The sequence below is a fragment of the Equus przewalskii genome, chromosome 20 (genome assembly GCF_037783145.1).
Source record: "Equus przewalskii isolate Varuska chromosome 20, EquPr2, whole genome shotgun sequence".
NCBI classification, from domain to species: domain Eukaryota; kingdom Metazoa; phylum Chordata; class Mammalia; order Perissodactyla; family Equidae; genus Equus; species Equus przewalskii.
The window spans coordinates 57263678-57280527 of record NC_091850.1 but is presented as its reverse complement, the minus strand read 5'-3'; the positions used below and the strand labels follow the sequence as shown (position 1 = coordinate 57280527).

At 60.0% G+C, this 16850-nt stretch overlaps 1 protein-coding gene and 1 long non-coding RNA gene across 4 annotated transcripts in view; one reads left to right on the top strand and one right to left on the bottom strand.

Annotated features, from left to right (window-relative positions):
* Positions 1 to 7082, bottom strand: part of SLC9A3 (solute carrier family 9 member A3) — a 52841-nt gene extending 45759 nt beyond the window's left edge. For all 3 annotated transcript variants that reach the window (XM_070587305.1, XM_070587307.1, XM_070587306.1), the window contains exon 1: positions 6711 to 7082. In XM_070587305.1, coding sequence (XP_070443406.1) covers positions 6711 to 6915 — 205 coding nt within the window. In that variant the 5' untranslated portion in view covers positions 6916 to 7082. The remainder of the gene's footprint in view (positions 1 to 6710) is intronic.
* Positions 6101 to 12543, top strand: LOC139077891 (uncharacterized). The gene is made up of 5 exons (XR_011530506.1): positions 6101 to 6956; positions 7700 to 7900; positions 8008 to 8619; positions 9110 to 9572; positions 10885 to 12543. It is a non-coding gene; the product is annotated as an uncharacterized lncRNA (long non-coding RNA).
* The last annotated feature ends 4307 nt before the right edge of the window (positions 12544 to 16850 follow it).

Sequence of the window (16850 nt, the reverse complement as noted above, 5' to 3'; positions counted from 1 at the left end):
CCCCTGAGAGTGTCCAGCACCTGGACTCGGAGCTGTGGGCGCCGTGGTTCCGGAGCAGCCTGTCCCAGTGCCCAGCAGGGCAGAGCCAGAGGAGCCCCTTCACAGAGAAGCTCCAAGAAAGTGCCCAGGCAGGGCAGGGGAGACCCCAGAGGGCCCTGAGCTTGGCTGGTCTGTCCATTTCTCTTGAGGCCATCCTCCGCCCACCCCTCAGTTGCACAGCTCCGGGTAAAAGTTGCTCTCAGAAGGGACTTGGCCTCGGACACTAGGGCACAATCACATGCGGGAGCCCTGACTTCAAACGCACTCCAAGCTTCAGACCTCGGCTCCTAGGGAGCACACGGCGAGGGGCCCCACACAGGTGCCAGGGAACACCCACCCCCACCCTAGCGGGGCAGAGTGGGACCAACGGCCCCTTCCTGGAAGGGTAAGAACTCAGCGTGCGGGACGGGGGCTGATGCGGCCATCAGGAGAGCCCAGAGACAGATCTCAGCAAACTTGAGTCACACAGCACTGGGCGAGCCCCGGAGGGGCGGGCTGTGCAGGTTCCTGGGGTCCAGACTCCCTGGAAGGCCTGGAGTCTGGCAGTAACTCTCTCTAGACTCTTACGGGAAGTTGGCCCCCTGGAAGGCTCCCGGGGGAGCCCCTCTACCGAGGCAGCAGGACTGGGCGCTATCAGCACTTCCCAACCTTTGCCCCTCTTCCTCAACACTTCCGGTCGATGCCTCAGCTCCAAACGCCCATGGATTGTTTTACAGCCGGTGGCTAATCCTCGCAGAGACAGTTCCTGAAAGGGAGACTTTACTCCTTCAGTGTGGAGCCCTCCCTAGAGACTCTTGGGGAGCCCTCGGTTCCAGGTCTTGGATGATGGATTCTTGGGTTCTGACTCCAGGCCCTCTGACTCCATCTGTCCTGCCAGGACTGGGGTCCCCTAGGGCCCAGGGACCCTCTACCCCGGGGAGGACTGGGGTCCACCGGGGACTCTTGCTCTCCTCGCCCTTCTAGGTCATCCTTGTCCTCCAGGTCCTCTCGTGTGTTCCTTTAAGGGGAGTAAGGAAATTGGATGGGAGCAGGGAGGAGAGCACGGTGGAGGGTGCCCAGGAGCCCACAGGAAAGAGCAGGGCAGGGACAGGGCGCAGCGCCAGGGGCTCCCAGTGCTAGGACCAAAGCACATGAAATGAAAACCACCAGCTTCTGGTTTCAACCCCAGGAGGTAAATACCACCTCTCGGCGTCCCCCGCAGCCTGGGAACCGGGCTTAGGGCAGACGCCCAGCACCTGGTGACAGCTGTACGGATTAGGCAGAGGTCTAGACAGAAGTCACAGAGCCAGCGCCCTGAGTAAGACCACAGACGGCGTGCCCCAAGGGGGCGGCTGGACTGTGATCGTGCTGACCCGATGAGAAGCCCCAGGGAGGGTTCTCAGGAAGTGAGGAGAATTGCGGTCCAGCCCTGGCGGTGGGAGAGTATGGACCGGCGGGCAGCTGTCGACATGGGGGAGCAACTGGGGTGATCTCAAGGCCACGCTGCCCCCCAGAGCGCGGTTGGGAAAGAGGCAGTGCAAGTCTCCGGAAGGTGGCGCAGCAGCCTTGGCCGCTCCTCAAGGGGCTCCTGCTGGTTATGAAAGACTCCTCCCCAGGGGTCTCTTCCACCAAGACCAAGGGCCAAGCACACCCAGGGGGAGCCTTGAAAAGCCCCAGGGCCATGGGGGAAGGCCCGAGGGTCCAGGGGACACAGCTGCCCGGCAAGTGGCAACACTGAGGGGATGAGACACCACGGTGCCACCACCCCCAGCCTCACCCCTCCAATGCAGGAGGGCCCACTGGATGCTGGGGTTTGGGGAGGCCCCTTGTTCCTTGCGGGTGGGGTGCAAGTGGGGGCTGCCCTGTCCTGAGAGAGGGGGCGGCAAAGATGGCAGACACTCTCAGGCCTCCTGCTGTCCCCCGGCCACTGCGGCTCAACATGAAATCACCGCTTCCCAGCATCAGGTCACAGTGGGGCCCCCCACCCCTCAGCGCCAAGAGCTCTCCTTCCAGAGCACATCCCCCGGCTGGGGGTCTCACCAGGTCCCATCAGACGCCTCGGATGGCACCAGTCCATTCTGTCCAGGGGTCCACGTGTGGCTAAGGCCTCCTCACCGGCAGTCTCCACCCCTCATCACTGCTCCCGCTCCCCTTGGTGGCCTCCTCACTGAAGCGACTCGGTGCCCACCTCTCACTCTGGGACGCACGGGTACATCAGTGGGACACCTGAGCCTCACCTGACCCATGAAGTGTCTCCCCAACCAGTGCTTGTGGACAAAGGCACCCAATCGGCCTAGAACTCTCCCCTCCCAGCATCCCCTCTGGTGCTCTGTCCATTCTCTGCCCCATGGCCAGACAACAGTCTGAGGACCTAGATTTGACCAAGTCCCACCCTCCTTGTCACCTCAGCAGAGGGCAAAGTCCTCCAAGGTCTGCAGCTGGGCTGGGCTGGCCTCCCCTTGGCCTCCCCATGGCCTCCACTCTGGCCTCCCCTCCGGCCTCCAGCACTCCCGTCTCCCTCTTCCTCCAGGAGCGCCTTTCCTGGTCACCCTGCCACCCCCAGGGTTCTGTCTCCAGAAGAGCCTGAATCCCCACCCCAACGTGGGCCCTCCACCCAAGCTGCCCACAGCCTCACAATCTCTATGTGGCTGATGTGGGCCCACTGAGCCATGCACTGGCCAGCCTTCGGCCCCCAGGGGAGGCCTGAGGAGAGAGAACACGATGAGGGTGAGAAAGGCCAGCCTCGTCCTAGGCCTAAAGTGACCCTGGCATGGGCAGCTGCAGGCGCAGGGCCCCAGTGGAGCACGTGTCCCAGGGTCCCAGGCTGGCCTAGAGGCAGGACACCCCACCCAGGGCAGACACCGTCCCACTGCAGGAGGGTCCCCAACCTTAGGCCCTGCAGGCTCCACCTGGCCCGTGCTGTGGACGGACTCCCGGGCCTCAGTGGTCCCTTCCTCCATGTGTGAATTTCCTAAAGATGCACTAACAGTCAGGGGACCCCTGGCACACAGAGGCCCACATGCATACAAAAGGGGAGCTCGCAGCAAGTCTTTGCTGAGCCCACCACACTCTTCCTCACCTGTGCAAAGGGGCTGCTTCTAGCAGCAGCCTCCAGCAGCGGCATCTGGCTCCTGCGCCTGCTGGCCAGTGGCCGTGACTCTGCCCACTGGCCTTGCTCTGTCCCAAGCAGCCCGAGTTGAGAAGCAGCCTCAAAACATAGGGATGAATTGTTGCCCTGGTCTCAGGGCCCCTGCATCTTGTTTCCACAACCAAGTTACAAGCGGCAGGAAGAGATCTGACCTCTTCAGCACAAGGTGAGTGTGCAAATTAAACACTTCCACCCCCATGTAAGACACTCAACAAACGTTGGAAATGACAGAAATCCAGCTCTTCCACTCCTTTAATTCAAGATGAAAGACGTCTGGACCGTTCCCGAAGGATCCGAACGACGGACGAGCTCAGCAGCGCAAGCCCTGGACCCCGCACTCAGGGAGGAGGTCTTTCCTCATCTGCACGCACGCTGGACGCCCTGCCCACACGGCCCCCAGGCCCGGCCGGGATGCGGTGAGGCCGGGGCATGAGTATTCTGGGAGGGCTCACCACAGGGGGCGCCAGGGTTGGCTGCGCATGGAGGGCATCCAGGGCCCAGGTCTGTAGGTCCGGACCTGCTGTAAGTCCAGAGTTCTCGGGGAATGGGAGAGGAGGGAGGGAGCCACATGGCAGAGGGCAGGCAGGGAGGCAGGCCAGGCAGCCGGGGACCCCTGGGGTTCGCCCGGCAGAGTCCAGGTCAGATCTCTGCTTTCCACTGGATGGTGGATCTGGGGGCCCTGAGCTGCAGAGGGGCCGGAGCGCAGTGGGGTCTGATCTGGAGAGCATCTGGACCACTGGGATGAGTGCTGGTCTGATGTGGCTCATGGTTTGCGGGCTGAGTGGCCAGGCGGGTTGGCTGAGCTTCAGTTTTGAGCCCTAGAGGGCCAAAGCTCGGCGAGTGGGGGGCAGGGGTCTGTCTGCAGGGCAGGGAGGAAGTCTGTGCAGACGTCTGGTGGGCAGCCACACTTTTGGGGAACCCCTGGCTGGAGGTGGGGGACCCCGGGAATGAGGCAGGTACCTGGAGGCGCTGGGTGTGGCACCCCGCAGGGAGAGCAGGTCAGGGGAGGCCTAGAGCTCAGGCCAAGAAGTGGGGCCCCAAGATGGGTGGAGAAGTGGCAGCCGAGGGGCGACAGGGACAGGGACAGGGGTGGGGGGTCTCCAGAGGAAGGGGCAAAGAGGTGGGTCATGCGAGGCCCACGCTGAGCCACCAGGAGGGCTTTGGGGACCTGGGCAGGATCAGCACAGTGGATTCCGATGGACAGGAGGGAGGGGGGTGAGCCACAGGGAGGGGCAAGGCTGGGAGGGCGCCGGGCGTGGGAAGAGTCTTGGCTTCCTTTTTGGGACGAGGAGACTGAGTCTTTCTGCAGTGCCGCCTGCTCACGGGTGAGACTCCGATGCCCTCAGCATGGGAGCCTCCAAATGCAGAAGGACAGTGTGGGCAGGGCTGGGACAAGGCCTGGCCAGGGCCAGAGAGCGTCCATGGGAAGCTCCATCAGCCCCAGGGGTCTCTCTCTGGGTTCCTCTTCATGTTGTCCTTCAAGCCCCCCTCCCCTAAAGCCTCTACCAACGCTCACCTCTTACCCCCTCACATGGAGCCAACAACCCCAGGATTACAATGATGTTCGTGGGTGGGGGGGAGCCTTTTTATATGGCAAGTGCCTGCCCATGAGACGGAGCTGGCTGAGCGGGCGGCCACTCCACCCTGGAGAAGGTCCCCTGGGGACAAGTCCGAGAGCATGGCTCTGCCCAGGTGAGTAGGAGATCTGGGGCCAGGCAAGTACGCGGGTCAATGCCTCCTCACCGGGGCTTCCTGGCCAGGGCCCTTGAGGCCATTGCTGGACTTTCAGAAGCCAGGCTCCACATCTGTGCCCCAGGTCTGGACTAGGAGCAGCCCAGCTTGCACAGAAAGTATACATTCGCTTTACACAATAGGGGTGCTGCACGACCCAGGCACAGACGCCTGGAGTGTCATGCATCCATCCTGCACGTCACCCCCCCATACAGTGGTTTCACAGAAGAGACAAGGTGACAGAAGAGGAGACCCCCACTGTACCCAGAAACAGGTCAGTTGTGAGGGGAACAGTGTGCACATCAGGTTGGGGCATTCCCAGAGCCCCAGGTGGAGGCCATACCTGCCCAGTAAATGACCCGTAGGACGTGGCCAGTGTCGGCAATTTCCTCCCCACAGCAGAAGCGTCTGGAGAGACACACCACACGAGACCCCAGGGGTGCTGGCACTTCACTCCTGACATCACAACCCCCTGCCCCGGAAAGCCCTGGGGGACATACTGAGCACAGAGACCAGGCAGGCAGGGCCAGGGAGCAGAACAGATGCCGAGGAGGAAGGAGGAGGCAGAGGGATCCAGAGAGCTTCTGAGAAACAGAAAGCAGAAACGAGAAGAACCCAGAGGGAGATCGACGGCACAGACAGGACATACCACAGGCAGTGCTGCAGGAACAAGGAGCCGTAACCAGCCGCTGCCAGGTACACCACGTACCCCCAACCCCAGGTCGAAAGTCCTCTAACCATCTTCCCCAAAGTCTGTTCCTCCCTGTCCTGCTAAGGACATCGGTGTCCCCAAGGCCCCGGAAGAGGCCCTCTCCTCTTTGCCTTGCCCGTCCCCATTCCAAAACCATCACTGCAGTCTCTGCCACCTGTGGATCCACGGTGGGGGAGGGGGCGTGGGGGGCGTCCTCAGCCCCTGGCCATGGCCTCCCCCCCACCTAGTAAGCTAGACATGCCATCACATCTCAGCCACCTCAAGTGAGACACTCTCTGGTGCTGACCAACACAGAGAAACTTTGGTCCTTGTAAGCTCTTGAGAAAGCTGACCTTCCCGTCACCTTGCCCGGGAGTCACCTGCAATTCCCACTTTGCTGGTTCACTGGAGCAAGGTAAGAGAAGAGAAATCTGACAGAGCAGGATTTTAAAAAGAAATGCTGTCAACGGCAAAATCACTCCTATAAATAGGATTTTACTGGGCTTAATCTTGAGTGGCACAGTTTTTCTTTCTGCACTGGGAACAAAATATCTCTCCAGTGCCTGACAGCAAGGACATCCCCTCTCTCGGTGCATTAAACGCCCCGATTCGCCCGACAGACACAAGACCCGGCTGCAGGTGCCACTGAGCGGGTGCAGCCCGCAGCGTCTGGAGCCTGGCTGGGGCAGAAGAGAGCGCTGCCGCAGCGCAGAGACGGGGAGCCCGGAGCGCGGGGACCAGGCGAGCCCGGAGGTGGGGCTCCGGAGGACGCGCGCGCTGGCCGGGCGGCAGGGATCCGGTAACCCTCCGCGCCCTGCACGGCCACTCCCGCCCAGCCAGGCTCGCGGCCCCCGAGCCTTGCTCTGCCTGACTCCCTTGACTCCCCTTGGCTGGCCGCGGCGCTCCTCGGACCCGACCTCGGGGCAATTGAGGCCAGACGTGCCCCTTCCACGAGGAAGACCGCGGGCCAGCGCAGACCGGGAGGAAGGCGGACGCAGCGCCCAGCTCTGTCCCCCAGGGCGCAGGGGAGTCCCGCAGACTCCGCGGGCGGAGAGGGGCGGGCGGAGGGGAAGTCGAGGCGGGACTGGGACCCCGCGACCCGTCGAGTCCGGGGCCGCTTACCGATCTTAGCCACGCTGGCCACGAGGATCCAGAGCGCGATGATGTACGGGTCCTGGACGTGGTGCCATTTGAAGGTGACCACCTGGAAGCCCTGGACTGTGCCGCCTTGCTCCTCGACGCCCCGTGCCCGCGGCACCACCCCCAGCGCCAGCAGCAGCGCCAGCAGCAGCCCCCAACCGGGGCCCCGGGCCCCTCGCCTCGACATCGCCTCCACAGCTCAGCGCCCGGTCCGGACGCTCATGTCGTGTGAGTCCTTCTGCGCTCGGCAGGACACGCTGCGCCGGGGCCACCTGACACGCCGGGCCGGCGGGACTCGCGTGGGCGGCGCTGAGCTGATGAGCCGAGCGCGCTCCGGGTGCGGGCTGCTGTCTTGGTCCCCGCCCGCCGGGGTGGCCTTTAATCCGGCGGCCCCGGGGCGGGGCTTTCCCGCCCCCGCCGCGCACACGCGAGCGCAGACACCATCGCACGCTCTTGGCACGCCCGCCCGGCCTGCGCACGCCCACCCCGGGCCTGACCCACACCCCTGACCTCACCTCCCACCCTCGCGCGCCGAGGCTTTTTGTTCCCCTCCCCCACCGGCCGGCCTGCTCCCGCCAGCTCGCTCCTGGAGCCGGGGCTGCAGGGCGCAGGCCGGGAGGTCCGAGGCCGCGCGCGGATCGAAGAGCCCCGGGACGCGAGCACCGGCCGGAGTGACCGCCTTTCTTAGAAGCGGAGCGCAGCGCCGGGGCTGGGGGTGGTGGCGAGCCGGGCGTCCCTGCAGCTCTGCTGCCTGGTGGTGGGCTCCTGGTGCCTCGGGCGCCCCTCGGTGGCATTCGCTCAGCTCTCGAGTTTCCTCGGGCATCTGTGGGCACACTGGCTTCCAGCTGCTCCTTATTCATAAGCGCAGGACATAGGGCTGTGCAGACCCCATTGGGGGCCCGAGGGTCCAAAGGCGCCAGGCCACAAGCCCCCTGTTGTGTCTTCAACCCTGAACCTGCATTTCCTAACAGGATGGAACAACTTGTCAAAGAGCAGGGCCTGGATGGAGAAGAACCCAAGTCCTTCTGCCCTGGCCCACCCTGGTTCACCTCTGCTCTTTCTGTGAGGGACCCTCCACCCCTGCCCTCAGAGCCCAGCCTGCCTGCCCAGACCTCCAGTGTGAATGGGAATGCACTTCCTCCCGGAAAGCTTGGCCTCAGATGGACGCCCAGGTGGGGCCTCAGCCCTCATCCCCCTCCTGCGGGTGCTGCCCTCAAGGGATGGCTCACTGGGGCATCTCAGGCTCGAGAGGCACACATGCCCCTCGCTTCCTCCCCAGGCCCACTGTGCAGCCTCAGCCCAGCTGCTCGGTCTTCCAGCTGGCCCGCCCCAGACCTGGCAGGCAGCCTGACTTCTCCTTCAGCAACCCGCATCTCCCAGGGCACCTCTCTGCCCTACCTTCAAAGTACAGACGGGACCCGCCACTGCGCCTCCAGGCACCGCCTGCCCGTTGTAAAGGCCCTGCTGCACCCCTTCACCTGCCCTTCTGTTGGACCCTCCAGTTCGCAGCGAAGGTGCAAGTCTGCCCAGGATTCAGGCCCCTCCCTGACTTCCTCCGAGCCTCCCTTCTTGGGACTCCCCCCTCACGCCCGCTTGGCTCCCTAAAGTCTTTGCTCCAACGTCACCCTTTCCTTGTTGCATAGCTGATCTCTCAGCTCACAGTTGTGAAATCTGAGGTCCCCTCCCTCCGCTTGCCTTTCTCCACGCCTTCCGACATGCCAGCCCCTCGATTTTTCTGTTGATTGACTACCCTCTCCGTGAGAACGTCTGTTCCATGAGTGAGGGGCTCCGCAAAGCCCAGAAGACCCATGGCTGCATCCCCCGTTCCTGAAACAGTGCCTGGAACAGGAGAGCACTGGTTGGATGGATGGACAGATGGATGGACAGATTGGTGGGTGGACAGATGCATGCCTCTTCTAACATCTGAGTGCATACTGGGGGCCCAGAGGCTCGCAGGACAGTGCTGAGCTGGATGACTTTCTTCCATGGGTTCTCTCCGGTTTCCTGCTGGAGGGAGGCATCTGTCAGTGGTGTAGTCAGGGAGAGTGGGATCAAATCGTGCTCAGCCGGGTCACCTGGCTGGGTGGCTGAGTGCTGAATGGCGCGTGAGGTTGGGGGACCATTTGAGAGGATGCTGTAGAGGGCTTCAGTCCTCACCAGGTACCCCGAGGACTTTCCGGCTGAAAGGGCCTCTGTGGTGGCCCAGGGATCCTGGGTAGACTGAAGAGGGCCGGCCTCGAGGGTTGTTGTGAGCTTGGTGGGGAGACCAAGCCGAGCACAGTTCTGGCACATGGTGCCTGGCAGTAGGCGTATGTGACTGGCTGCTGTGGTGGGCCGTGGAGTCCCTCTCAGCTCAACCGTGTCCGTGTTTCTATGCCCAGCTCCATTCTCAGCCTCCTGTCCCAGAGACAGAGCCAGCTGGACAAGATTGGGGTCATCTCCAGCCCAGACACACTTCCCTGTTCTTTTCTCGTGGTTCTTGGGTGAAGCCTTGAGGAAGAGCATCCCCTTTGGAGACGGCGCCCTTGCATTCCACAGGAAGGGCAAATTCCTACCAGAACAGCGTGTCCGGCGATGCCCACGACCCTCCGTTCACCCCACCCTCAGGGGTTCTCAGGAAGAGTGTGTCCCTGGAGCTCACGGCATTTCTCCTGGGAGGGGCTGCTTCTGAGACCCAGGAAGCAGTTCAAAGGGCAGAAGAGCAGAGCACTATCATGTGGACTCGCGGCTTCGGAATGAGTGCTGGTGCTGGTCATTGGCCATCAGGCGGTGTGCTGCAGACAGAGGTGGCCACAGGAGGCCCAAGGACAGGGAGAGGTGGAGGAAGGCCCTGAAATTGCACAGGTGAGAGCGTGGTGTGACCGTGCAGAGACACACGCTTGGGGGAGAAGTGTGGGTATTTGGCAGATTTGTGGGTGTCCAATGGATGAATGCGGCCATGCTCCAGGTTGCTGGAGGCCCTTGGGGAGCTGTGCTGCTCAGGCCTGTGATGAGAATAGGTGGTGTAGAGGGCGCCAGCCTCCCTTACAAGCGGAAGTCAGACAACAGGGTGTGGGTGTGGGCCACCTTGTTCCTCCTGAAACCCACGCCCAGCCACTGTCACCAGCCATTGATCCACTTCTCCATCAGTGCCCCCCATGTGGACTGGGCCACGGGGTGGGTGGGCAGCCCCCATGGCCTCTTCACCTCTAACTGGGTTATGGTTTTGGGCAGAGCTACCTTCCACATCTGGCAGACTTCTGAATGGCGTCCCCGAGAGTTGTGCAATGCACAACCCGTACAGCCACGTGGCCAAATGTACCCATAGGCCTGGTTGTGTGTGTGGAGGGGGGATATCTTGGGAAGTGTCCTCAGGACCCTGCAGGTGTGTGATGTCTGATAACTGCCCACCAAGCAGGTGTGTCCCCTGTGGTCTGGCTCACGGGCGGGTCAGCCTGCAAGCACATATCGTCTTAGTCAGCTTGAGCTGCCAGAACAAAGTCCCACAGACTCGGGGTCTTAGACGATGAGCTCTACTTCCTCCCAGCTGTGGAGGCTGCCAGTCCAAGGTCAAGGGGCCGGCATGGTTGGCTCTGCAGAGAGCCTCCTCCCGACCGTGGCGGCCACTGTGTCCTCACATGGCCTTGCCTCAGAGGGCAGGCAGGCGGGAGGAGGGCTCTCTCTCCTCTTCTTATGAGGCTACCGGTCCTACAGGATCAGGGCCCACCCTTCTAACCTCGCGTAACCTTCATCACCTGCTAAAGGCCCATCTTCAAATAGCATCCCAGTCAGGGTCGGGGCTTCAGCATGTGAATTTTGGGGGATACGGTTCAGTCCGCAGCGCCCATTGAAGGGCCATGACCATACAGTAGATCCACAAAGTTAGAATAATGCAAATAACTGGTCCAAAAAGAACTGCAATCCAGCTAACCTGCCGGGAGCCTCTGAACTTCAAGATTAAGAAATAAAAGTGGAAAACATGACATCTAGTCCATCGTGGTAATTCCCGGGTGTGAATTTCGTTTGCATGGTTTGTGAAGAACCTCTTGTGAATAAAGAGACACCAGGTGTGGAGTCTGTTCCTGCTTTTGCTAACAATCCCAACAGATACAGGTAAGTTTTTAATGAAACTTGAAGACGCTTTCGCCTGCACACATAGGCCTTCCTCTCCCCACAGGTTTATTTTTAACCCAAAGTGGCTGCACACCAGCTCTTCTTTTGAGGATTCGCTCTGAGCCGACATCTGTGCCAGTCTTCCTCTGTTTTGTATGTGGGATGCCGCCACAGCATGGCTGACCAGTAGTGTAGGTCCATACCCGGGATACGAACCCATGACCCGGACCGTGAAGCAGAGTGCTGAATGTAACCACTAAGCCATGGGGACAGCCCCAGTCGAGTTCGTCTTAAAGAAGGAAGGACCTGCTTGTCATACTTCCGGCCAGTGACCGCAGACACTCCCTTCCTTGTGTGTTGGCTGAGCACCTGCTGTGTGCTGGGTGCTACCTGGACGCGAAGGCCTCTGGAGCTGACTGAGTCACCACCAGGGGACACCGACTGTTTCCTGCTTGATTGCTGGAACAAAATCGCATTTCTCACAAACTGTGAGTGTCACTCTTCTGGGGTCTGCCTCTCAGTGCCTCCTAACCTCAGGGGAGCCTGGAGCCTTTCCAGCCTGAAGCCAGCCTGCAGGAAACTGAGGTGGGCCTCTATCAAACTGCAGCTCCCGTGTTTCCACCTTGGCCCTCAGGTCCCCAGGACGTGCCGTCCACTCAGCAGATCCCAGCTTCAGGGCTGTGGCCCCCATCCTGCAAAGCAGAGTCCCTGGCTGGGGATCAGAGCCACACCCCCAACATGGTCCACTGCCCGGGTGGCAGGGCTAGGGGTTGGAGAGGGAGGGAGGAGGTTGCTTCAGACCACTGGGCAGTGGGTGGGGGGTCTTGGCAGGGGCAGGGGCAGTTCCGAGGGTCGTGGGCCAGGCGTGGTGAGGCGCCTGGGCTGGGCAAGGGCAGCAGAGGCCCCAAAAGAACCCATCAGATGGGGTCGCGTGGACCCCAGCCCTCAGGCCCGAGTGAGCAGAGTGAGAAGGACCCCCCCATTCAGGAACAAAGTGGGACCCCCCTCAGCACGAAGGCACCAGCCAAGCCCAGCAACCAGAAGAGAAGCTAACAGGCAGCCAGCTGAGCTTATCAGAAGAGAAGGAGGGTTTGCTGTCAGAACAATCATGTTCACAGATTCAAGGAGTGCGTCAATGATGTGTCAACAGAGGCAGAAGGAGCCTTCGGGAAAATGAAAAATCCGCTCGTGACAAGACGTACAAGAAGGAAACCCTCAGCAAATGTCGAATAGAGGCAGCTGTCATTGACCTCGAGAGTGGCGCCTGTGTGGCCCCGGTGAGGGCCCCTGAGGAGGTGCTGGCGGGGTCTCTGGGTGCTCCTGCCCTGCTGCTCTGCCAGCTCCAGCAGGAAGAGGACAGTGCGGGCCGGGGCGGGAAGAGCAGTTCTCAGCGGTGGGATGTCGCCGGCACGTAGTGCCCAGGACGTTGGCAGATTGTAAGACTTGACGAGAGTTGGTCAGCAAGGTCGCTGGGTCCAAAGTCAATATTCCCAGTCTGTTCCATTCCCCTACACTGCGACAAACTTCTCAGGAAATGAAAGTTAACTTAAAAATACTATTTACACAGCATGAAAATGACAAAATACCAAAAAAAAATCTAACAAGACATGCAAGACACTTCTGGGAGGATTCTCCAGTGAAGCCATTTGGGCCTGGCCTTTCCTCAGTGGAAAGGTTTTAAATATGGATTTAATTTATTTAATAAATATATAACTATTCAGACTTTCTGTTTCTTTTTGTGTCCATTTGTGTATATTGTATTTTCAAGGAATTTGCCCATTTCTTCTAAAATTTCATGTGTATTGATGTAAAATTCATAATACCCTTCTAATTTCCTTTTTCTGTCTGCAAGGGTCTGTGCTGGTCCCTTTTTGTTCCTCTTCTTGGTAAGGTTTGTTTCTCCTTTTCCGTGCTGGTGATCGATGTTGCTAGAGGTTTAACCACTTTCTTACTCTTGTCACAGAACCTCACTGGTCTTGCTGAGTTTCTCTGTCGTATTTCTGTCTTCCGTTTTACAGACTTCTTTGTTCTTTCTTCCCTTTCTTCTTTGTTTCTATTTTCACGTTCTTTTTCTAGTTTCTTGACCTGGAAGCTGAAGTCACTGATTTTCAGTGTTTTTTTCAGTTTGTGACTTTTTCAATAGCTATAAACTCCCGTCCGGTGACTCCTTCTGTAAGTTTCAGCGCTTTAGATGTGCTGCGGTTTCCTTCTTCAGTTCAGCATCTTCCCATTTCTGTGGCGATTCCCCCGCTGACGCAGGTCATCAGCATGTGCAGCTGGGGTGGCACTTGCTTCGTTCCCCAATGCTTGGATACTTTTGCTACTATCTTCCTGTGACGGACACCTCGCGTAATTCCTCCGCAGCTGGAGAACACACACTGTATGGTCTCAGTCTGCTCACGTCTGTTAAAACTTGCCTTGTGATTTAGAATCTGTGCTGTTTTGGTAAATATTCCACATAAGATGAGTGTGTATTCTGCAGTTATTCATTTGGTCAAATTGGTTAATCGTGTTCAAACCTTCTCTGTTCTTACTAATTTCAGTTACTGGGAGAGAGATGCTCAGATCTCCACCTGTGACGGGCCTGTGTCTGTCCCTTAGTTCTGCTGGCTTCTGCTCTCTGTGATTTAAGCTACATTCGTGGGATTGCTGTGTCTTCAGGCTGAATCGGCTCTTTATCATCATGGAGTGTCCCTCTGTGTCCCTCGTGAGACTTCTGGCCTGAGGTCTACTCTGATGCTCACGTTCACTTAGAGGGCGTTTTTCGTGTCCTCGCCGGCTCTGATATGCTTGTCTTTGCGTGTCTCTTCGTAGCTGAGAGCGCACGGCCGGCCAGTCCGTGGCATTCAGGATCCGCAGCTGGGCCTCTTGCTCTCCACGTGAGCGGCTGGTGTGTGTTCTCGTCCCCTACAACGACCCCGCCAGGGAGCAGCTGGGCTTTGCTCTGTCACCTGCTCAGACTCAGCTCAGAGAAGAGAAACTCTCTCTGCGCCAATGTCCTGGAGCATTTCTTCTGCCTCTGGCCTCATTGACTCCCCAGGTGACCCTTTGAGGTTCACTTCCCTTCAACAAAGCCCTGCCTGGACTGTTGGCTCTGCGTGCGGCACAGACACGCCCTCCGCTGCTCGCCGCTGCCTGGGAGCGGATCTTCCTCCTTAAATGTCAGAGAGCAGCAGAGCCGCCCGTCAGCCTGAAGATGCAGGGCAGAGTCTGGGAGCAGGGGCCACATTTGGGATCTCACCCGCGGTCCCGTGATCCAGATTTGCTCACCCCTCTGCATGGCTGCGTTCCAAGTCATGGTTCATGCAGAATCCAGCTGTCGCTGGTGTCCCTGGGGCTTCTGACACTCCAGTGCCCGTCCAGTTCCCTTGTCAGGGGCCCCTGGGGCTCTGGGGTGGGTCTCGGCTGACACAGCCGGGTAGGCTGGGCTGAGCCTTCAGATCTGCCTCATCTGTGGACTTGTCCATTTTCCAGGCGACTGACTCTTGGCCCCCCCCAATCCAGTCCTTTCAGGCTCACCCTCTGGGAGGGCTCACTCACCCCTAAAGACAACACAGTGGCTCTTTCACCCAGACCCCAAGGCTGCCCACCTCAAGGTCCTTAGATGCCTAGAGACTTCTGGGGGTCTAGCGGAGAGGCTGGAGCGGAGACTCAGGAGCCCCCCCACCCCACACTGTGCTCCCATCCCCCTTGGTCAGATGAGGATGATGAGTCCAGGGCAGAACGCTGGCCTGAGCTCAGAGGGGGCGTGTGGGGGGCCTGCAGTCTTACTCTTGCTGCTGCTGTCCACCCTGAATTCCTGCCTGTCTCTGCGGGAGGTGGGGGCTGGGCCCTGGCTGCTGTGGCGTCTGCCCTCCAAGGCCCCTTCCCTCTGCCTCCCTAGAGGGGAAGGAAGGACTTGGCTAATCAGGCCGTTGTTTACTGGGCCCCAGCTCTCTCCTGGGTGTGGAGTCTTCCTCCCGAGGAGAGCACGGATGCTCCCCCACCTCCCCTGTCCATGCTTCCACTTGAACCAGAAGGGCCTGGAAGCCCCCAGGTATTACGGATCAGAAGCCCGATACAGGACACAGAAACTCTGGAGCCTACTGGACCCAGACCCTGTGAGATCTTGTTTATATCAACGAGCCTCAGTTTCCCCCGAGCGGCCCTCACTGCGGTGCACAGTTGTGAATGGGACTCAGAGCTGCGCCAGGAGGCCTGGTCTGCACCCCATGCTGTGCACCGTGGAGGGTCCCTGTCCCTGAAAAGAATCACCCAGGGCAAGTGTGCCAGCCTGTTCCCTGCTCCTGGGACCCTCCTCCCTCGCGATGGGGAGCACACACAGCCAGCATGTCAGGGTGAGAAGAAGCCGGCAGGGCCCGGGCCGAGGCTGCCAGAGGCGGGCCGGGTTCCCTTGGGCCTGGAAACTAGTGCCCTCCGGCCCCGCCAGGAGCCCCACCTCACCTGGCGATCAATAGTATCAGGCCGGGCCCAGAGCAAACATAGGGCCTGAAGGCGGTGATAATAGCTGGACAGGGATGAGCGAGGCAGCTGGGCTTTGTCTCAGGGCTGACGCCGTGTGTGCTGGAGGATTTGGGAGGCTCTGGAGCCCCTGGGCTGGCCGCCTGGGAAGCACAATGCGCATTGTGCTCCTGTGATGAGCCCTATTCACGGGTGCAGACAGTTCTGTTAACGTATTCAGTCCTGATAGTGTTTCTTCTAAAAACAATCCAGGGAGATTTCTCCAAAGAATGGCAGTTCTGTGGATGGGAATAACTTTAGAAGTCCCACTAATGTGCTATGAAAATTGGCCATTCACGTTTTCATGCCTCTGTCCTTTCATTCGTGTTCTTAAGTGCAAGCTAAGGCTGCCGTCTGGTGGGTGGACTCCAGGTTTGTGGAGAGTTGGAGCCTCAGGTCAGCTCCAGGTGAGCACCCCCAAAGGTGCTGGGCAGACCGGGGGTCCCGGAGGTGGAAGTGCCGTTGTGGGAGACTCAGCCCTGCGGCAGGGCGGGGGTCTCAGCCCACCTCTTCTGGGCCCGGTCTCAGCCACTGGAGAACCTGGGGAAGGTTGGCGCTTGTGGCCATGGTAGGCAGGAGGGAGGAGAGCGGGCTGCACCCCATGTCAGAGGCTCGGGGGGCTGATGTGAAGGACAGGACGAGCCCCTCGTGTGTTGTGTTCACCCCGTCTGCTGCGCTCCTGCCGTGGGCTGCAGGGGGTGTGGTCCTCCAGCAGCACAGCCAGAGCCCACCGTCCTCAGCAAGTCGGGGTGGGGCGTCGGGTCTGCACGGTTGACTGTAGGCCTGTCATTGTCAGCTGTCAGATTCTCCCCGCTTAGGAAGCATGCCGTGATGCCATCTGCCCCCACTTCACCGTCCTGCTGGCGGAGGTTCATACCAGAAGAGTCAGGACCCTGCAGGGGCTCCAGTGGGGACTGAGGCCTCTCACAGGCATAATCAGGCTGGAGCCGCCGACGGCAAGTGCAGCGCCCCCTCCACCCTGTGCTGAGCCTCAGAGCAGGTGACCCCAGCCCTGCGGTGAGGGCAGCTCTGTGCTGACCTCCCTGTGAAGGGCTCTGACTACTGGAAGCAGAAGGGGGACGCCCCCTCCCCAGAGGATAAGCAGGTGGCTTCCTCCGTGATGAGACGAGCAAGTGGCTAGCGTCCGTGATGGAAAGTTTCCACAGAGCCATGTCTGTGGCGTGCTGGCGGAGAAGGCAAGCTCCTAGGCAGAGGCAGAGCAGAGAGCACACACTCATTTGCACAAATTAGCCTTTCAGATGGGAATGTCGCTCATGCAAGAACTGGTCGGCACAGAACCACTTCTGGGGGACTTGGTGTCCGGGGCACAGTCAAGGTCCTGGAGCACGTGGGCCGGCACCCTCCTGCCCCCACACGGCCTCTTCCTGCAAAGCTGCTGGGCCTGCCTTAATCAGAAGGACCACAGCAGGGACAAAGGGCTCTCGTCAGCTGCTCACCGCCCACTTGGAGGAGGTCGGGCGGGGGTGACCACTGGCTCGGCTGAACCTGTTTACGCAGACTTCCGTGAGA